The following is a 23627-nucleotide window of genomic DNA, read 5'->3' on the forward strand; positions in this document are numbered from 1 at the left end:
TCCTTCTGAATAAGTGTCAGATATAAAACTAAGTACTATAATAAATGTGCGTACGAAATGACTTAGCGGGAGACTACCGTGTACCTAATTAATTTTGGCATGTTTTAATAGCATGTTATTATAGCTACGTCAATCGCCTATTATACATAAACTTAATTAGATCGTCACATAAGGAAACGTTAGAGGATTCCGTGGAGGGTAGTTGAACGGGAAGCATGGTCGATCTGTTTTAATGGTTTCAATTTATTATTTAATGGACTTTAGTGTACAAATTTGGTGTTATTTTGTGTTCTAAAGTGCAGTGAAGTGGTAAATTACAAAAAACATTGAAATACTTCGAGTTTGAGCGCGCATCGAGTGTCGAGTGGGTTGTCGTATGAACAACCCGCTTTGGACCCGGTGGCGTCTTGAAACCTGCTTACGGGCATACTTAACTCCACGAAATCCATGAAAAATCAATAGAACTGAAACACCCACGTTCTATATTGATAACTATGTCAATTTTCACTCGACATTGGCAGAAATAAACCTCCCAGAGAGGTTTGGTTGCCATAAAAAAAAAAAAAAAAAAAAAAAAAAGGAAACGTTAATGTTGATGTTACGGTCAAAGTGATAAATGTGAAAATTATGAATAATCGCCGGTTATTATGAATAATCACCGCATGATTTGGTAAATGTGATTAATATGAGGTCATTTATGTGTGTATAAAACTAAATAGTCGGCTTAGGGGTGGCCCAAGGGCCACCCCCGCCGCACCTTAACCTATTTTTCACTTTAAATCAAAATATTATGTTATAGGCATCATGGAAAAGTAATATTATGCAAGAAACATTAAAAACTCATTATGCCAAATTATATTAATATATATGATATCAAAACGTTCAAAAGTTTGGCTGTACACGAGCACGTACACAAGATGTTGTTCTCTTTTATGAAATTTGTTAGTACTAAGGTTGAATTATTAAATAATCACTGTTAAATGTGATTAATTTATCACTTTTACCGCGACTGTCGGTAATTATTCATAATAACCGGTTATTAAATCTTTGGACAATTTCACACAGCGCCAGCTAGCCCCAAAGTAAGCAACTTAATGCTTGTGTTATGGGTGCTAGCTTAACGGATATACTACTTATATACTTTTTTTTTTTAAATACATAAATATTATACATAGTCACACCCAGACCCGTCACAGAAATTAAAATTCATCATTTCAATTTCTGCCCGGCCGGGAATCGAACCCGGGACCTCTCGGCATAGTAGTCCGTTCTGAACCACTACACCAAACGGCCGACAAATTATTAATAATTGACAATATTATTAATAATTTTCAATTTATCACATTAACCGTAACATTGACACCTCAATTCGGTCTATTTCGTTAATTTATTTTGAAGTTCGAATGTTCACGCAAGCTAAAGAAATGTATTACATCTAGGGTATGTTTAAGAAAAAAGCAAATTAATTGTTGGTAACTTATAATAACAAATCTCAAAATTTTCGGTCCTAAAGAATGATGCGATATCTTAGATAGAATGCCGATTTGTTATTCCCACTGGTCTTTGATGAAGGCTGCGCCCCTCTCGGCGACGAGCATGATGGCGGCCTGCGGGTTGCCGGTCGGCAACGTGGGGACCGACGACGCGTCTATCACTCGAAGACCTGACGATGTAGAGAAAATGAGGATGAGGATTTCAAAAGATACAGCGCTATGTTTCGGTACAAAAATTCATCGATCGTTTCAAGAGATCATTAACTCTTCTAGACCATGAAATTCGCTACCTAAGTGCGATACGATTTCACCGGCACTTCTGACAAAGTTATTCCCATCAAACACTCAGGATCGGCTCAAAATTGTCTCATTTAAATCTTAAAGGTCATGATGCCTACCTAACGGGATTGTCGTATCTTATCCACAGATCCGAGAAATTTTATTGTTCCGAGGCAGTGGCGGGGCAAGACCTAAATTTGATGTGGGCAAGACAGATTTCGCGAGGCCTTGTTCTGTGGCGACCTGAAGACGGATTTTATGAAATAATAAAAAAAAAACGGGTCAATGGTCTATTCATTGACAGTTTCTGATTTCTTGATTTAGTGATTATTTTTAAAGGAATATTGCGCCAAAGAATAATGTTCGTCACTTAAAACCGTGTTATTGCTTAATTTTGAGTCTGATTATGGCTGAATTTGTTTGGAAAAAAATATATTTTTATTTTTAACTACATTGTTTAGCTATCAAGAATTTATATTTAATAGTCAATGTTTGAATTTATTGTCGTATTGTGATATTGTCATCTCCACCTTGTATACATTTTTTCAAAATTTTTGATGCGCGAGGCCCCTTGTACCGCGAGGCCGTAGGCGGTGGCCCACGTCGCCTACGCCTTACGCCGCCACTGTTCCGAGGCTCACCGGTGAGCCTCGCTCGTTCAAGCCATCCAAAGTGTGCAAAGTCGGCTAACTATTAGTTTCGTTTAGTAAAGAATCACAGGTCTACAAAGATCCAAACTTCATTGATTCTGTGGGCCAGACAGGGTTTCCACATGACATGTATTTCGTCCCTTCCCCTAACACTTAATCAGCCTAAAACCCACTCACCACTAACGTTGTAGACCTTAAGCGTGGGGTCAATAACGAGCCCCATCGCAGCGGTCGCGATCTGGTGGTTCTGAGGGTCGGTGTTGACGCGCGCCATGCACTCTATCCAGTCGTCCGACCACTCGGCCAGGCCGGAGCACCGCTCGGTGGTCTTGTTGTCCAGTTTTATGCCGTATTTGTTCTTTAGGGTCTGTAAAAAATGATTTATCAACATAGTGAGTACAAAAAACTTAAACCATGTTATAATACATTATTGAAAATAATCTATCCAATTCGATAGATGTACTACTTTTTGACAAAATCAAAGTATTAGTATGTACCTACTTAGATCCTTTTTACTTCATTGCATGTCAGAAGAAACTATGAGGTGATATTAGTTATCGTTACACTAATCGGTCTAATCGACCAATTAGCTGTTACTACAGTTTAAAAAAAATTAACAAGGCACCAATTAGCGAAACAACAATAGGTAGGTGTTTGCTATAGTAATTTAGCCTATCATAGTTATTGGCATATTGGATTGTTAATAAGTAAGAGATAAAAATATCTACTACATTGGACTGCGTATTGCTCAGAAAAAATATTTGTCTCTTTTCCTCTCTTAATAACTTCCATAAGGCTTGTTTCTTTTCATTTTAGGCGAGTTGGCCAATAACTATGTATTGGCTACAGGCGCGGATCCAGCCCTCAAAAAAGGTTGTGGGCACAGCCACCAAAAATTAGCAAAGTGAGAGTTGGATTGGAGTACGAACTCACTCACGCACGCTCAATCACGCTCGATTAAAGGCTCACAGTCAGCCGTTTTTATCATCAGCCTATCGATCTTAAATATCAATGATCATAATTAAAACAAGCAAATCAGGGTTGTGGGCATGCCCACAGTGCCCACAGCGGTGGATCCGCGCCTGATTGGCTATAATTACTATAGCGATCACCCTTTGTGTCTTAAAAATTTAAACAAGAACAAAATGTTATAGATAGACCCAAAAAGGACTTCTGTGTCATCGACAATTGATGTCAAAATCAACTTACATCGCTCTCAAAGATCCTCTGCAAGTACCTAGCGCCGTCCCGGATCATGACGAGGTCGTCGGGATGCGAGAAGTACCCGGGGTAGAACAGCGGCGGCGTCAGCGGGTCCGTGGAGTTGATGGTCATGCGGCCCACGCTTCGGGGGAGGAGGATTGCTGCGTTTGCACTGAAAGATGAATATTTTAAAGTTAAAACCTTTTAAAATTGAGTCATGTGCATGATGGATACGTTTTTATTGTGCCCTTATAAGTTAAAGTTCATGTGATTTGAAGTTACTTTTTAGGGTTCCGTAGCCAAATGGCAAAAAACGGAACCCTTATTGTATAAATGGTACACTGTGTCATAGTCTATAGTGCGAGTTTGCTAAAGTTGGCGCCCAACGTGGGGCTATTTCCAGTTCTTCCGCGTGTGTGTAGTTACTTATTGCGCTGTCTAATTATTATTATTATTTATTGACAAAGATCTACCAACAACACAACTTTACATAAACAAGTAATGCATGCAATGTTGACAAGACCAAAAGATGTGTCTTTATAGGTAAATACAGCTTACATACAAAATAAAAACTTGACGACCGAAAGTACAATACTAAAAGATCATGTTAAATTAGATTAATAGTTAAATTACATTCATACTAATCATAAGATTCACGATATTTGTTTTCTTTCCTTGTTTGTTCATTAAATATTTGGAAGTTATTGCTAGCAAACCTTTAATCTCACGACTTAGGTACGATTTAATTTTTTACTTCATCATAATTATTTTTTATCTATAGTCTTTTTCACCTAAGATGATCCGTATGACACTTCAAGGTTATCCATATTACGCATACTACATATGCAGAATATTTTTGAAAAAATATTTGTATTTTATTAGCAATATAATAAAGAAAAAAATTACTACTTGTCTTGAAATATATAGTAAAATCTGAGTCTATTGATTATATTTTAATTAAATACGATGTAATAATATTTTTTATTTAATGTACGCAATGTGTGAAACGGAATAGATTTAGTGCTGGGGTATTTGTTGTTTATCAAAATCGATTACAAAATAGATTCATTAATCGATTGCAGTGAATACTTAGTTATTAAAAACATCACAAAATCAACTATATTTTTCGATTGTTGACTTTAATAAACGCATTGAAAATAAATTAATAGTTTTTAATTTAAAGAAATAGAACCAGTACTTTTTAGGAATCGATTTTTTGTCCATGGAATTTGAATATTATCAATAAAAAATTGTTACAAAAATATTTGTAATTAAAAAAAAACATATTTTTTGTTAAATGACACCTATACAAAATATTTCTCTAAAAGTAGGTTTTACTAACTCTTAGAAAAAAATCGATTGATAAATCGCTATGGTTTAGTTATGTGACATCTCTATAACTTTCAAACTCGAAACGTCATACGGATCATCTTACGTGAAAAAGACTATAGTGTAAGTATGTAATTTAATTCGTTAATTTCGTTAGGTATTCACAAGACTTACGAAACATTCTTCCCATCGTTACTGCGTTCAGCGTATTCGTTGATGACGCCATTTCTCGAGCATTCCGCGTAGAATCCGTTGAAGAAGAACTGAATGTCGGGTTGTTTCCGCGACTGGTCCGCAAGACTCGAGTAAAGTAGGCCAGTGAGCTGTAAATAAAGTCCTTATATCTTTACACATGTACCTACTTACACTTAAGTAAAAATTGTGTTTAATTTAAACGGTCAGTTTAAATCCTTTAAAGCCGTTTCTTTTTCTCTTTAGGAAAATTAACGAAATTTAAAATATCACGTTTTATACAATTTTTATTGGTTAATTAATCTTAACTGGTCTCTATTTTAGGCCTCTATAGGCTCTCTATAATATTTGCTAGTCTGATATCAGCGTCTGAAGGTATTCACCTAATTTTCTAGCAAGGAGAATACCACAAAAATGTGCGATATCACATTCTAAAGTTCGGAGTTTTACGCTCACTTTCGCCCTCTTATTAGACTTTCGCACTCTTGATTTCATTAATTAATATCAAATACAATAATATTGAAACTTACCTGAGTTACACCAGTACCCGTCATTGGTCCTTGCCTGTTTAATAGATACTCAGTGAGCACACTCCAGTCAAGCACCTCGGTATCGTTCAGCTTAGTCAGATAGAAGTATAATGTGATTCCATAGTGGTTCTTAAGCGTTTGTCCGACTGGCAGGTCAGCGATCACTGGGATGCCCAAAGGTTCTAGAATCTCACGCGGCCCGATACCGGACAGCATCAGGATATGGGGACTGTTTAGTGCACCTGCACTTAATATGACCTAGAAAGACGTTGAATATTAAGCTCTCTGAAAGCCTAGGGTAAAGAAGACTCTATGCTGTCTTCTATCTTGTAAATATCTGGCTATAAGATACCTATATCCTTAGTCACTTACCTCTTTAGTCGCCTTCACGGTATGAGTTGTACCATTTTCATCTATGAACTCAACTCCAGTGGCCTGGGTGCCTTCGAATAGGACCCTGGACACGTGGGATTTCAGCCTCACGTCCAGATTGGGCCTCTCCGAATGAGGTTTCAGGTAAGCTCTCGCTGTTGAGTACCTTTGGCCGTCTCTATAAAGATGAGAAATTTTATAAAAATAAATTCAAACAACAATTGAATGAAGTACCTAGTTTTTTGTTAATTAATAGTACCTACTAATGTGCTTTGGTACTGTTATAGCACCTAATCTATCTAAAAGTAGTGGTTAAGGACGCATTCAAAATTGGATTTATAGCCTGACCAGGAACATAAAAACCCTGGCATAGAGGCGCGTCAATTGCATTTGATAGTGCAACACTGAGTACAGTCGTACTTGTGTTAAATTAATAGGATAACTTTATGTATCAGGATTCAGAATTACGGGCTAATTTGATATTTTCATAAATTAACGAAAAAATATTATTATAGGTAACCTGGTTTAAATAAATTAAATGAAACCATCAATCGAGCTAGTAGGATTTATTTTATTATTCATCAATAATAAAATTCAGAACTTGAATATTCAACTGCAATGTCTGCTAAGAACGCTTCAAACTCGGTACTTCTTTCCCAATTCCATAAAATTCAACACTTAAAAAGTGTCAAAAAACTTTAAAATAGGTAGTTGAAACAAACCACAGCTAATTTTCATAGTTGACTGTACTATACGATAAACATGTCAGTCAATTTGACAACCTTTGTCGGAAACATTATTCAATAAAAATATTGTCCGAACCCTTAGTATTTCTCTTCGACAAATACTTTAACACATTGTGAACCACTTTTCTTTCACGACTATAAAAAGATTTTAGCAATTTATTCACAAAATCAATTGCGCACATTTAAAATAAAGTTTGTTTACACTATGACAGCAATAAACTGACATGCAAGGTGACATTATAATGAAGTTTTCAGTTACTGTTGCCATTAAAAGAAATTAGTACCATTAGTTTTCCGCAACATGGCGAGGGTTTTTATGTTCCTGGTCAGGCTATACCACTTACTCATTGAAGGTCTGCGCGATGTTGAAGCCATCGGGGGTGGATGGATCGTTCATGTCGGTGATGACGGGCAGCCCGCTCTCGTTGATGGCTTGCAGCAGAACGTGCGCGGCTAGCGGCTGGTATCTGAACTGGAAAGGTTCGAATTGCCCGAAGATTTAATAATTTTCCAATTTGTAGGTGTATGGAGCTATAGTGCAAAATAAAATCTAAACAGTTTTTTTATGAAATGACTAGCTTTCCGCCCGCGGGTTTGCACGCGTGGAATTTTGTGTCATAGAAAAAAAACGCGCGCGCGTCCCTATTTCAAAAACCGGGATAAAAACTCATCTATGTCCTTTCCCGAGACTCAAACTATCTTTATGCCAAATTTCATAAAAATCGGTTCGGTGGTTAAGGCGTGAAAGCAAGACAGACAGACAGATAGACAGAGTTACTTTCGCATTTATAATATTAGATAATGTGAAAAGTTCGGGGCTACACAGGTAAGTTCTATCCATGACACGAAGATCAAGAAACTGGCGAGCCCAGGGATGAGTGGAAATTGCTCCAGCAAAAAGAGCAAAGTTCTTAAAAGACGTTATTTTTGATTGCTAGCACAGAGTGGTAAAATACTGGCCAAATCATCGACTTTAATAAGGTACCCGATGCAATGTAGGTAAGGTAAACTAAAAAAAATCCTACCTGCTGCACCGGCAACGGGCCAGACCCCGAGTGGTATTGCCCGCTCACTAGCGAGCCGATCTGCTTGTTGCCCTCCGTCATGTCGAAGTAGGGCTTGTTCTCCTCCCACGACCAGCCCTCGGCCCCCGCCGCGACCCAGTCCTCGTAGTCGGCTGCGTGCCCTCGGTGGTACATCATGCCGTTGAGCACGCTGGACCCGCCTGAAAGTTAGCCTGGTGTTTTGAAAAGGGGGAAGGGTGACGGGTCATCTAAGAAGACTGCAAATTGAAAATTAAAAAATATGATTCGCATGTAAGTACCTACTTCGCTTGCAAGGCATTTTTATGTTGAGCAACATTTCATAGTTATAAGTTGATAGCGAATTTATCTGGTCCTTCCATAGTGGGGAGGTGTGGGAGGGAGGGTATTTTTGGTACCTCAACATATCAGCGAGGAGACCTCAAGGCTCAGATGCTCAATAGGACATGATGGATCATAACAGCTGTATTACGTCACACGTTACCCCATAAGTACCTCTCCCCTATCGCAGAAAAATAGGTATTCAGTTAAACGCGACATCTGTAGTACGCATAAGCTGGAACGCTCAAGCTTGGAATATAAGCAACGATTAGAACAAACTTTGACAGTAGACATGCAGTTTGAACAGGAGTTTGGAGAACAAGATTTGCAGTGGTGGGAACGAGAGGTGGGATTTTTTTCTTTATCTAAACTACGCGCTACAAACATCTTCTTGTACTTACCTAGAACTTTTCCCCTCGGCCACATGCATCCCTTCCCGTCTTGGTCGAGGCAGTAGTTGTCGGGTACTGTCCGATACCTCCAGTCTACTTTCTCGTTGTACCAGAACGTTCTGTAGAAGGACGGCGGCCGAGCGCCTATTGGTTCCTGATCGCCTGCTTCTATTAGTAACACCTAAAAAGGTAAAACAGTGTGTCATTTGCCTTTTTTTGTATGTTTGAAAAAAAACCATTACCCTGTTTAAAACAGGCGAGTTCGACAGCGGAAAAAGCTGAATCGATTGGGGAATTGGGATGGTGTAATGAATAATCTATTCTTAAAACTGCCTGCGGATAAATTCTTAGATGGTATTCGTATAGGTTTTTTATCCAGCATTTCAAGCTAGCTTTCTTTTGATTTTTTTACGAGATTTTGCGATTTCTTTCTGAGCGTTTATCAGCATAGCAGGGACAAGATTCTAGATCTAAAAATATTACCTTAAACTTGTCGTTCTCGCTGAGCCTGCCTGCCACGATAGCCCCAGCTGATCCCCCTCCCACCACAATAAAGTCGTACTCCGATCGCAGTTTCTCCTGCGACTGGATTCTGCTGCAAGGCGAAGCGATGTCACAGCGCCCCTTAAGGAATGCTTCCAGAAGCATCATGAAGGCGAAAGTGCCGCTGCATATCGGAGAGTTGACCAGGGATATACCCTCGTCCACTAGTGGACACTGACAGTCCTGGAAATGGGAAGCGAGAAGTGGCATACAAATTTTCCATTACGCAGTTTTAGTTCAACGCAAAAAACTTAAGTGCTCAACGGATTTTTTTAGTAATTAAGATGATTATTCTGTGTATCAACTTAAAAGTTAATCATCATCAAACATAATCGCACAAAAGGGTATAAAAATGGAGGATAAAAAAGATGCAACAGTTTTTGTGCAAAGGTAAATTTTCTTATTGCAGCAAGTGATCAATTATAATTCATAATTTAACGGTTTATTCATTAATTAAGCTTGATTAAGCTCTGAAAAACTAAGAATATTGATATTAATTAAATTATGGTGCTAAAATATCTTACCTGAGCCGATAGAATCATTTTAGTCTGCCGTTCAGCGGCTTATAATTTCCTGAAATAATATAAATAAAGTAATTAACTCGATTTGAAACGCTATTGCTACGGGTTGCTTATAATTGCATTTGATAAAAACGACAAATAAATAGGTTTGATGTTAAACAAATAGCAATTCTATTTACCTACCTGGGAATTATGTAAAAAAATAACCAACCTTGAATAATATCGGCGGTAACGACATCAAAACTTAGGTTCTTACTTCTAGAACATTTTAAAATAAGGTAATGTTGTATTTGTATTTAAACATGCATTATTTTTTGTTACTTAAAAGTACCTATGTACTTCAGTGTTTACTTGTCGGTCAACTGACTCAACCGTTCTCAAATTGGTAATTAACGTATTTAAGGTAAGTACCTATCAGATGTAACTTGGAAAATATTACAAAACTTAGTAAAGATGGTAGAGAATGCCACACGGCATAAAGCTCGCCTAATTGTACTGTGTTTTTGTGTGAAATAAAGATTTTAAATAAATCAATTAAAAAGCGACGGAAAAGTCTGAAATAACACCGGATTGCTGAAGCTGTCAGGGTGCTGGATAACCGCGTTCAATTAAAATAAGACAAAATACAGGGTGGAATTTTGTAATGCCACCTGGAGGGAAAGTACTCTTAATTCTGTAGATAGAAAATTTTACTCAAAGAAAACATTCCTTTATTTTTGAAAAGAAAGTTAACTGTATTCAAAGATTTACGAAAATTTTTCGAAAATTCACTACTATACCATACAATTTTCTGTAGGTACATAATTAAAATAATTAAGATTTCATGGTTTTCCTTTCATTTGATTAATCAAGTTTGTTAGAGAGATGTCATCCTTATACTTAACCCTAACGATCGATGTAATAAAAATACAGGGTGTAATTTTTAACAGATTTTAGTTGGTTCGATTCCCGGGTGTGGCAAGCAAATTTTTGGAAATCTTTGAATGCAGTTCTATTTCTTTTCAAAAATAAAGGAATGTTTTTTTTGCGATAAATGTTCTATCTACAATATTAAGAGTACTTTCCCTCCAGGTGGCATTACAAAATTACACCCTGTATAGTTAGGTGCAATATTTTTGTTTAAAAAGAACTAAGGGACTGAGAATGTAACTCTACATTTCTCAGTAGGACCATTACATCTTACAGGTAGGCACTGCCTACTAAGGTCGTCGCTGAATTCGCTGATTCAGGATTTTACGGGATACAGGATGCTGTAAATGTATTCGCAATAACCCTGGTAGGCACCACCAGTTGCGGACAACATTTGACTGATTTAGGAATTATAACCGACTTCAACAATTTGGTTGGTAAGTTTTTTAAACTTTCGCGTTGCATAATTTAATTGAAAGACAGTGCTCTAGACTCTAGCTAGACAGTGCGACATTCGCATCGAGGATACGCATTTTTATATCTTTTCACGAAATTAATAAAGTGTCGAAGTGAAATCGCTCTTAGACCGACACAGCCTTGGCTCTGAAAGACCTAAAAGTGATTAGAATAATTTCGCTGAAACCGATTTTGACCGTTTTTCGCGTGGGACAAAATTAATGAAATAATAACACTAAAATGTACTCACTTAATAAAAATTAACGCCACTCTCCTGCTGCAGAGTCTGCGTTAGAGTGTCATCTTTTCCCTTCAGATTTATGTTATATTTTGTTACTTACTTACCTAGTGCAAATTATAAACATCTGATTTGTATTTCAAAGCAGTTTTATTCACGGTTTTATCAAATACCTACTTAGTACCATTTGGTACAGTGGTAGAAAACACAATAAGCAAGTTGTATTGTGCATTACTAATCTTAAATTGAAAGGCTTATTGTAATCAAGTAAACAATAGAGGAATTTCCTCTTCTCTGGACATTAACTATTCCTTTACATCTTAGAAATAAACGTGTCTGCTTAAATCAAGCTGTTAATCTATAAATAGGTACTATCCATTTGATGCACTGTAAGTGAGAAATGAGTGAAAAGCATCTAACAACTATTGAATAAGATTGTTCCCGCCTTGTTGTAGAGTCTCACGTGAACATTCTTTACGTTTGTTATTAATGTAATAAAATACTTATTATTACGTTCATTACTGAGGAGTTAACTTTGGAATGCCTCAAACTAAATGATTTCAATATAGGTATCCAATTCTTTCGGAAAATCTTATGTCGGAAAGTTTTTCAAAGGTTAATTTATTTGAAAATTTATTTATTTCTATTCTATTATGTTTAGTTAGAATAAAATACTTATAAATAACAAAATGATCAGCTGCATTGGACGCCGTGATTGCTTACTACTTATACTTAGTAATAAAATTAATTGAAACATAGCCTTCTTAGAGAGTAGGTACCTAGCTAGACGATCTCTTAATTATAAAATAAGACATTGCAGTTTTATTCTTTCTAGGAAAGGGAATCTTTTAGTTTTTTTTTATTTAAAAGCGTGTTTCCTGAATTACATACTATATTACCTAAGTCTTTTAAATTGTTTATTTACCTACCTATAAATACTATGAAAATAAACTGATGGAATATGAATAAAATTTAATTTAAACCATACTCAGCTTTAAACTTTATTCCGATGCTTTAGTAAAAATATTTTTCCCGTAAAACAATTAGGTAATTTTATTTTCGAAAAATAAAGTAATTACCTTCAAGTACGTATCTCGCTGGTCTGGACTGTCGCAAAAATACAAATCTCCCAAAATATAAAAAACTAAATCAAAATTTGTACTCACATTGATGAGTAACTTTTGTTTGGTCCTTTTCTTTAGTTTTGAATGAAAATGCAACGGGACAACCAGATTCAGGTTTGAAGGGTAACGACCTCGGTGCAGGGACCACCGCCAAATAAAAAAAATTGCCAAACACAAGTTCATAAGTAGCTCTCACACTAATATATGCAAAGCCTAACAAGGCGCCTAGATAAAGTACACTATGATGATAAGCGATTATGGTGGGTATAGCGCGACTTCTTCAACTGAGTCTCGTTGTTATTTACCTTTTATTTATGTACAAACATTGGATGAGCTGTTAGGACATTATCTGGCGCAAGGGCAGAGTAAACGAACTGACGCGGAAGAAGTGCCCTATCACACCGCCAAGGTAGGCCAGGCGCCACTAAGGGTCTCTAGCAAAAGCACCCCAGTTTACTTTATGGGTATTTTACATAATTAGGAGAATGTCCCATTCTTCCTTTTGTGTTGACGGGGCATAATGGGTTTGTCCTAAGCTCAAGTTTGAAGGGTGCGGATGCGCTCTATGATGATGCAAGCTTGTCCATAAGATGCCTTTCACTCGTGTCTTGTAAGCCACCTTCATCTGTTTCAGTACTACCTGTACCATCTCAAGTGGTTTCAAGTTCTGGAGCCTATGTTAGTGGAGGAAGCTATCAGTCCCAAGATGTGGGAATAAATTGGTAAACAGACAGAGGAAATATTTTAAGTCGAGAACTAATTTCTAATTTCACATAGAAAATCTCAAGTGCAAATCATTATGTAATAACAAAACACTGAACGAGCGGGTACCAAATTATAAATTCCATAAATTAGGTCCCAAGATAATTTACGAAGGGCACTAACTGCCACTTAAATTGACTTCCGTCGCATCACGTATGCGGAATCTAATGACAGGTTTCAATGATAAAGTGCCGTTTATTCAGTGAAGTTTTCCAAAAAAGATAATGGTTTGTGCAATTTGCTATTATTGTGAATATTTATTGTGTAATTAGCGTCGAAGTTTTAACGGACCAAGGCTGAGGTGAAAAAAGTGTAGTGTGTCTTTACGAATATTTGGGATGCGCGAACCATTAACTTTTACAATCGGCATGACATTTTCACCGTGCACGGGCACGGCCGTGTTAAATTAAGTTGTACAAATATTGTTTTTGTATTTTTAAGTAAATGTTATTTTCAGTATAAACAAAATTAATCTTAGGTAAGTATGATATTCTTGCATCCTAACAAACTTATTTCAGGCGTTTTGAAGAAATCGTGAAAAATGGTCACGCAATCAATAAAGAAGAAGCTTGTAATAACGACAATGACAGGAAGATAATGGCTGAAAATAGGAATTACGAAGGACATGGAGCAGAATACTGCAGCAATCTTAAAGACAGTGAAATAATTTAGCAAAGGTTCAGATAGCAGTTCCTCTGTCCGGGTGAAGATGGTTTTTACCTTCATCAGCCTGGTCATTTTCCATCAGGTGGGGCGCAGGCCAAGAGCTTCCTCATTATGAGGTCTTTGAAGCCGCTTCTGAAAGTAGGTTACTTATGTATTTTTTTTATGTGACAGGAGGCAAACGAGCAGACGGATCGCCTTATACCGGTTTAAAGTACCTACTGATATCTATTCCGGTTTTCCCTAAAGAATATAGGTACCTACACACTACGTCATGTAATGTCCAATTGAATCGATATAATTTTTTAGGCTATGTCAATAATTTAAATTATAATTAATAAAATAGGAAACACATAATTTTTAATCAAAGTGAAGAAGTCGTGCTATAGTCCTTTTAGTATTATAATATTGTTTAATTATTTGTTGCCAGTCATTTTTAAATAAACATGTAATCAGGAAGAAACTATGTTTGCCGCTTAAATAGGTATTTGACAAGTGTTTAAGGAAGTCTACAATAAAACGCGTATAAATAATATGATCTTATTTGCTTTTATTGAGGTATAATTTACAATTTCTGGCAACGTTGGAAAGAAGTAGAAGCACGTGTCACTCACATAGAGGTTTTCCTTCGTTGAGGAGTACCGCCCATTCCAGCACATTGTAGATCCTCATATGGGGGTTTTCATTTTTAACTGCAAGAAAATGATGCTATTAGGTTCGAAATTTCTTAAAATCTTCTTTATAAGTATAATTAGAGGTTGCTGATAAATCGATCACATCGGATGCGTTCTGCACTTTCATCATCATCATTTCAGCCATAGGACGTCCTCTGCTGAACATAGGCCTCCCCCAATGATTTCCACAATGGCCGGTTGGTGGCGGCCTGCATCCAGCGCCTTCCCGCTACCTTTATGAGGTCGTCGGTCCACCTTGTGGGTAGTCGTACGCTGCGCTTTCCGGTACGTGGCCTCCACTCCAGAAACTTGCTGTCTCATCGGCCGTCAGTTCTGCGTACCTACTATATGCCCTGCCACTTCAGTTTACTTATCTATGTCAGCGACTGTAGTTCGTTTACGGACCTCTTCATTTCTGATTCGATCTCGTAGAGAAACACCGAGCATAGCCCTCTCCATAGCACGCTGTGCAATTTTCTCTGTTGTTCTGCACTTTAACCTGACCGATTACCGCAGAACGCATTCAATATGGCAAATTCTCTAAGAAGTGCAAGTTTTGTCAAACGCTGCCCTAACTGCGTTGGTGGTATTTCTTTGTTCCCTAAAATCAAACCTTACAGGACTCTACATTACGCCTTCCTGGATAATTTTAATATTATTTAGAATTTTATAAAAATAATATTGATTGAACGAATATTTTTTTTTTTTTACTTACCCTGAGCTCTCACATACTGCTTGGTGGGCAGGTCAATAGGTTTCCATTTGGGGCGGCCTAGACGGAAATGTGTTGTCGACGGTATGCCTTTGTGTACCTCCTGTGAACGGTAACAAACAGGTACATTCCCAGAACATCACTCCCAGCGGTGGGAAAGATGGTTCATCGAAAAGTAGGCGCCAGGGTGCTGGGAACCAGTTTGACGCCCAAATCAAATCAGTCCACTGCGCGAAAAAGCTTTACTTATAATAAATTAAAGGTTGTTGGGTGACAAAAAAGCCAATAAGTAAATGGAAAAATAAAATTTTAATGAAATGTCAGGGGAGGGGCCCAATAAACCAAGGTGGGCAGGCAGCGTAAGGGGGGGCGCCAAATGGAATGAAAAAAAAAACATGCAAAAAAATTGATTTAAAAAGTGCAAGTTATTCTTCGATAGTTAATTAGAAACACCTAGTTGGTTTTTTAACACTTTCCCTACTTGCACATCAGTCATGAACGCGGCGACCCTTTTTTTCGCCACAGTAAAATTTTGCCCCGGTTGGAAAAAATCGTAGATCCGTAGAAGCAGTGGCGGATTAAGAGTATCCGAGGCCTTAAGCACAGAGCCTGTGTAGGCCCTCTATTGCTTAAATGGAAATGGAAGGAATGGAATGGAAGGTATAAAGTATAAAATGAAAGTTCATCAAAATAGAAAGTGTAGTAGGTAAAATGTAAAACTTAAAACATTATTTTCCTTGCCTTAATCAGAGCAAACTCCGAGATTACATCGTCGAAATTTATCCGACGAAGTATGTCTGCCTCAATACACATTAATGCTAAATAATTAAGCTTGTCTGGACGGATTTTTGTTCTTTGCGGGTTTTTTAACCTTTTTAGTTGTGAGAAGGATCGTTCAGCAGAGCAGTTAGTAATCATTAAGCTGTGAAAGATTCTAAACGCAACCACAATGATAGTCTTACACTAGCACACTTCTTTTGTTTCTCTTCTTTTTTCACATCGCATGTTTATTTTACTATTTACATTTATAAATATATATACATACAGGGTGTCCCGTAATGCAACGTCAAGCCGGAACTGGGTGTTGAGGCAAGTTATGCTGGTTGTCAAAAAAATATAAAAAAAAATCTATGTGTCATTTTGTCGAAATAATAGGCATTTAAAAAAAAAACAAAAAAATCTACTCCCGGTGACGGTCTTTTTACTCGTGTTCCCACAAATCTTCACTTTTTCTAAATTTTTTTTTGTTATGTAACCCTGAATAATGCTTCTCTAAATTGTTATCAAAATTACAAAACCAGCTGCTCCAGCTTGGATGAAAAAAATACATTATTCCCAAAAAAATTTTCAAAATAAAAATTTTGCCTAGTTTAAACTGAATGTACTGAAAAAAAATTGTACTACGCGAGTGTGGCAAGTGACGTCATAATTTGGCGCATTTAGTAAGGATTCCAAAATGGTATAACACTTGGTAAATTCTTGCTGTAATTGTCGACAATTTTTGTTTTTTTGGAAATAATCCCGTTTTTAACTTTATCTACCTTGGTTAAAAATTATTATTCTAATGTGCCCAAAATTCAAGTTTTGTCACCATGACAGCAATTAGTAGTTGACATACTGTGACAAAAGTCACCCGTGCGCGCGCGCCTTTACTACCTGCTCTGCCTGCACTTGTACTTGGTAACAGGGATAATAAGGATATGAAGTTTCGGTTATATTTTTTTTCAGTACAGTCAGTTTAAACTAGGCAAAATTTTTATTTTGAAATTTTTTTTTGGGAATAATGTATTTTTTTCATCCAAGCTGGAGCAGCTGGTTTTGTAATTTTGATAACAATTTAGAGAAGCATTATTCAGGGTTACTTAACAAAAAAAAATTTTGGAAAAAGTGAAGATTTGTGGCAACACGAGTAAAAAGACCGTCACCGGGAGTAGATTTTCTTGTTTTTTTTTAAATGCCTATTATTTTGACAAAATGCCACATACCTAGATTTTTTTATATTTTTCTGATAACCAGCATAACTTGCCTCAACACCCAGTTCCGGCTTGACGTTGCATTACGGGACACCCTGTATACACAATTATTATTATTTTAATACGGGTATTATTTTATTATGTAGCATCTTTAACCGCTTGAGTCCCAGACGGCATTAATTAATGTCATAACAATTGATTATCTATTGTGTCTAGATTCGCGGGCCTTGAAGGTTTAATTTACTATAATTATGTTTATTCAACAAATGTTTGCACATTATTATTATTGTTATATATTTATATTTAAACGGCCTTGTTGATATGCAGTTTAGGTTAGTGTCCGTGACTTCCACTCGGCATGGGGCCCACTGAAAACCAGCGTCGTGGCCTTCCCTACCGTGGGCCACGGCATATGCTGAGTGGAATCCCATTGCGATGGGCATCGCTGTTGCGACAGGATAGCAAGCACTGCTCACTGCTCAGTTCACTTTTTATTTCCTTGTAATATTTATGTGCCATTTCTGTCTTTTTCTCTGTCATGTATAAGTGATGTTCATCGTAATATTTTTTTCTTTCTTTCTTTCTTTTTTTAAACGCCACTTGTATATTTGGGAAAACGCACTTTACTTTATCTACACTATCCCAACTAATATTATAAATGCGAAAGTAACTCTGTCTGTCTGTCTGTCTGTTACGCTTTCCCGCTTAAACCTCGCAACCGATTTTGATGAAATTTGGCATAGAGATAGTTTGAGTCCCGGGAAAGAACATAGGATAGTTTTTATCCCGGTTTTTGAAACAGGGACGCGCGCGATAAAGTTTTTCTGTGACAGACAAAATTCCACGCGGGCGAAGCCGCGGGCGGAAAGCTAGTAGCTAATATTATAAAGAGGAAAACTTTGTTTGTTTGGTTGTAATGAATAGGCTTAAAAACTACTGGACCGTTTTTAAAAATTCTTTCACCATTTGAAAGCTACATTACTCACGAGTAACATAGGCTAAATCTCGATAAAATGTAGGTATGAAATGAAACGCCTCTCCATCCTCTGCTGGCGCGCCAGCAGAGGATGGAGGCCCCTGGAGAACAGGGGCCCCAAGCACGTGCTTGTAGTGCTTATACGTTAATCCGCCACTGCGTAGAAGTATTGGGTGTGGGTGGAGGAACCCTATTTCGAGAGATAGCTAATAACTTTTAAGATCACTGTAAATTTTAGCACATTTCATTATTATTTGAATAAATAAAAAACAGGAACTCATCATGATTTACGCTAATAGGCCAGTAGAATTAAACACAAAAATTGATTAAATCGGAAATAATTGCTACAAAAGATTTTTTTGAATTAATGGCTTCATTGGTTGCCCATTAAGACTCTCCTAAGTTTTCGACTTCGACGGAGTTGTGCTTAAGTGGTGGGGGCCCCCGAAAGCAGCGTTTTTTCGGTTTTCCGGTTATACCGCGTAAAGGACTTACCCTATCGAAAAGTGGTCTTCATGACGGTTAAAGGGCACTTAATCCTGCATTGAATAAGACCAAATTCATATGTTTTGGACAAACCGTTCTCGCGCTAAAGTTCGGCAAAGTAGAAAATATACGTACCTATAATTAATGACCCTCTCCACGTCCAATGGCTTGTTACCCACTAGGGCATGAATATCGGAATCTTGGAATCTCGTAATATCGGAATCTCGGAGTACGAGATCCGATATTACAATTCCGATATTGAATGACCCAATATCGTAATATCGGAATCAGATAAAGGTTTTAATTTAGATTTTAACGCGCCACAACCAGCCACAAAGCCCAAAGTACATAATTGGCAAAGACCAATGATTTTCTCATGTCTCTCACCATCACTTTTTGTCCCACTGCAAATATTTATGGTTAATTTAACTTGTTCTAAAACAATTTTAGCACTTGCCGTACTTGGTCTTAGCAATGAAAAACGACATCTCAACTACCTTCCAAACATTAATTGGACTATGGCCCGTCAGTTCTGCGTACATGTGCCCTGCCCATTGTCACTTCAGCTTGCTAGTCCGTCGGTCTATGTCAGCGGCTTTAGTTCGTTTACGGAGCTTCTCATTTTTTTTTTATTTGGGATAACAAACAATTGCGCAATATTGCAAATACAACTGCTGAACATTAAATAAACTTATACTATTACGCAACCAGCACTATTATCCTCATAGTAATATTACAAACTTATTTTGGTACAAGCTAACCAAGCAAACAAACAGTGTTATATGTGCTTTAACTTAATGCAAAGAAGAGAAAAAAACAAATACAATTAAGGTACATTCGTTAATACATCAAGGATGCACTTTCTGAACTTTGAGGGAGACACTACAAATAAATCGATATCAGTAAAATATTTGTTGTATGCATCCATTAATCGCCATAAAGGAGCTCTTTTGCCAGCGTTAGTTCGACATCGTTTAGGAGCAAAAAGTCTGTGAGTGTAAGCATCTCGTATACGCTGGGAGCGACTGGGGATGCGCAGGTAAATTTGATTAATTAGTTTGTTGCAATCGAAGCCATTACGACAAATTTTAAAGAGAATAGATTGGTCAAGATACAGTCTCCGTTGTTTGAGAGTTAATAACGAGTATTTATCCAAAAGTGATTGATATGAGGCCCGTACCTTTACATATTGGTAATTTAGATTAAGTAGATATTTACGTTGTAAGGTTTCATTTCTCGTCGATCTCGTAAATAAACACCAAGCACAGCCCTCTTCATAGCATGCTGTGCAACTTTGAGAGGGCACCTTTCCGAGCCGTATATCATCACTGGTAACACACACTGATTGAAGACTTTCGTCTTTAAGCACTGAGGTATTTTGGACGAAAAGATGTTGTGTAGTTTCCCGAAAGCGGCCCAGCCGAGTAAGTTTCGACGATTTATCGCTTTCTCGAAATTGCATCTACCTAGCTGAATCGTTTGTCCGAGGTAGCATACCTGTCAACAATCTCGAGAATCGAGCTCCCAACCGAAAATAGGTAGGGTGCAACATGGTCACAAGCTTCGTTTTGTCCATCTTCATCCGAAGGCCTGCCTGTTGGGAGACTCGATTAAGGTATTCGAGCATTGTGCCGAGGTCTTCTAGCGATTCCGCCCTTGTATGCAAAATTGACGGCCAATGGTACAGCAAGGTTCTGGAGTGGAGGCCACGTACCGGAAAGCGCAGCGTAGGACTGCCATCCACAAGGTGGACCGACGACCTCATAAAGGTAGCAGGAAGGCGATGGATGCAGGCCGCCACCAACCGGCCATTGTGGAAATTATTGGGGGAGGCCTATGTTCAGCAGTGGACGTCCTATGGCTGAAATGATGATGATGAGGATGGCCCGTGGTTTTGTGAGTTGTATCGATAATCAAAAAGAAACAAATTACAAGCATACTCAAGTTTTTTACCACTACCTAAAATTTTTGTAACATGTAACTTAAATGACTTTACAAATCGTTCTGCCAGTGTTGGTTGAAGGAGTAAAAGTTTGTTTGATACCTGTTTTACAAAAGCACTTAAATTATTTGCTAGTCCATATTGGCTCATTAACAGTAACCAAATGCAATGGATACCCATAACATACAAAAATGGTTTTAAATACTTCAATTTTATAATTTTAAGAAGTGCTGTTTCGTACGAAATTAAAGATTTTGATGAAAATCATTATTTTACTGTATACAATCGAGAAATGTTACGAATGTAACCAAATATTCAATTTATATAAACATATAAACTCAATTCCGACATTAATATCGGAATTCCGATATTGAGATCTAATATCGGAAACCAATATCGGAATTGAAAACCTTCCGATATTACATGCATTTTTGGCGTCGAACCTTAGACCAGGCATACGGCTAGGCAACGTAGTCATGCAGGAGGATACAAGGAAGAGGGGCAGCCACAGTAGGTAACACAGAGTCGTTCAGGTGAGTGCCAGGAAGAGGTGCAGCAACCGCAGTTAAGGAACGGCTGGGACGAACAAGGATAGGCGCATCAAGCTCGTAAGCCTTGATAGGGTTACACTGGTTGAGGTGGCCCTTTTCAAGACTTGGAAGTCTGTGGGTAACAAACCATTGGACGTGGAGAGGGTCATTAATTATACGTATATTTTCTACTTTGCCGAACTTTAGCGCGAGAATGGTTTGTCCAAAACATATGAATTTGGTCTTATTCAATGCAGGATTAAGTGCCCTTCAACCGTCATGAAGACCACTTTTTGATAGGGTAAGTCCTTTACGCGGTATAACCGGAAAACCGAAAAAATGCCTCTTTCGGGGGCCCCCACCACTTAAGCACAACTCCGTCGAAGTCGAAAACTTAGGAGAGTCTTAATGGGCAACCAATGAAGCCATTAAAACAATAAAATCTTTTGTAGGAATTATTTCCGATTTAAAAGCTAATTCTACTGGACTATAAAGGCTTATAGAGCGGTAATAATTTCCTGAAGTCATTTACAAGTTTGTAAATGAGATACCTGACAAACTTTTCAGAATAAAACAGCAAAAAGGCGTGTTTGCAACACACATGGCTTATTGATAAAGATGTCTAGAAGTTTGTTGTGTGTTTATTTTATTTTAACAATTTTTCCGTTCTTGTTAAATATTATAGCAGCGGCGTGCTAAGGAGCTTAAAAAATACTTATTACAATTTATCATTCACATCGAAGCTTAATCGCCTTTGCAGGGGGTCCCAGAATTCATAACTCATTAGGCGTTTCAGGGCCTCAATCTCTTCGTAACACAAAATTCGTAACTTCGGCCAAGATAATTGGAGAGTTACTTACATTTTAAACTGAAATTATAATTCACTCCTACTTTTTAATCTAACCCAGCGTTTCTTAACCTTTTTTGTCCACGGGCCCCTTAAGAAATCAAGCACAATTTTAAGGACACCTTCATTAAAAAAGCAGCAATGAATTTCGATTACGACGAGACTTATGGTGGCATTTGCTTACGATTGTCAAAATCGTCCATAGATGGCTGCGAACCCCTATGCGCGCGGATCCCCAGGCATCGCCATACATAATGCTCAGGTTATGAAACACTGGTCTAAAGGTTCGACCAAACCAACGCAATCACACGCGATCAGCCGCGTGCAGCGATGGCGACCAGACTTATATGCATTGATCGCCTTCGCTGCACGCCGGCTGATTGCGTGTGATCGCGTTGGTTTGGCCGAACCTTAACCCGATCTATTGGAAAACATTTTCCTATTGCCTTATGAAACGATACCTGGAGCCAGATGTTTTTCCTTATAATCTTAGGTTCCTGACGATCAGACCGAGCCGACTTGGGGTTGTAATCAGGAGGGTGGTAGAGCATGTCATAGGCGCACAGTGGCGCCTCAGTCGGGGTCCAGTTTGTGTTGAAGTAGGTCCCCTTTGAAACCGGGATCACCATCTGGGTTCTCAAACGGTCTTCAAGGAATAGAGCCATTGTGGTATTTATTTAATAGCCTTTCAAGTAATGTCACATGCTTTAGGTAGAAACAAAGTAGGTAATTAACATAAATTAAGTTAACACTAGCAATTTCCGCGGAACATGCTAATTTGTTTACACAACAAAGATTATGTCCAATTGACATAATGTAGCAGCCGCAGCTAAATTCATAGATAAGATCTTTTACGGTAAAAAGGTTATACCTAACTACTATGCAGGTTGCGATACAATAGCGACGTTTTACCTGAAAATAAAACGTTTATTAAACATACTTACCTTATTCGAAGCCTTTATAATGAGAGTAGTGTCTGTCTTTTCCTGTTTGAGTACTAGTTTTGACGTATAATCTGCCCACGTGACTTCCGCTCCGGTCCCCCACCGCCTAAGCACGCCTCAATTAACGACACTAGCGCCACCAACGGTAGCTCGAAACTAGGTTTCGATATTCTCGCCATTGTGTTTTATGACACCAGGTAGATTTAAAAAGTAGGCTTCGAATAAGGTAAGTATGTTTAATAAACGTTTTATTTTCAGGTAAAACGTCGCTATTAAACAGTACTGTACCGTTATTCGAAGCCTTTATAATGAGAGACGTGTCTATTATCTCCTGGTGGCGCTGTGTAATCGCCAATGTGATCAATTGAAGAATAAGACATTGATCAGTGAGAAATGTTATGAATTAGTTAGAACTTTAGCTTATCTGTCTACTGAGTGGTAATGTACTGTGTGTAGGTACATTATAATATTTTACAGAACGCAATCTGCATCTGCATCTCCGTAAATTCACGTCTAATGCATCGTTTATTAACAACTATGTAATAATGAACTATCGGTTACTTTACGTCATGTAAAAGGCGCAAAAGCTACGTCCACCCTCACTCACAGTATCAGACCGTTGGATGAATTTAATAAGCTTCGGTAGGAGTGAATAATTATTAGGTATGGATAAGAATATTCACTGGTACAGTTAAAGTCGCTTGCCGATAGCGGGCGTTTGATGATCTCCAACATTTCCCACATTTAGGTATCAGCTCAGATTTTAATATTTATAAA

General features: G+C 37.7%; 1 protein-coding gene across 1 annotated transcript; it reads right to left on the reverse strand.

The window, feature by feature from the left end:
* Positions 1-1462: 1462 nt before the first annotated feature.
* LOC135082227 (glucose dehydrogenase [FAD, quinone]-like) lies at positions 1463-22716 on the reverse strand. Its single transcript, XM_063976996.1, has 14 exons — positions 22368-22716; positions 15156-15255; positions 14381-14458; positions 9618-9666; positions 9034-9276; positions 8560-8731; positions 7820-8019; positions 7139-7266; positions 6049-6226; positions 5677-5934; positions 5129-5277; positions 3632-3797; positions 2600-2789; positions 1463-1663 (listed from the first exon to the last, which is right to left on the reverse strand). Exons 4-14 carry the CDS (start codon positions 9633-9635, stop codon positions 1548-1550), a joined length of 1818 nt encoding a protein of 605 aa, XP_063833066.1. The 5' UTR covers positions 9636-9666; positions 14381-14458; positions 15156-15255; positions 22368-22716; the 3' UTR covers positions 1463-1547.
* Between the last annotated feature and the right edge of the window lie 911 nt (positions 22717-23627).

Source organism: Ostrinia nubilalis, chromosome 21 (assembly GCF_963855985.1).
Source record: "Ostrinia nubilalis chromosome 21, ilOstNubi1.1, whole genome shotgun sequence".
NCBI lineage: Eukaryota > Metazoa > Arthropoda > Insecta > Lepidoptera > Crambidae > Ostrinia > Ostrinia nubilalis.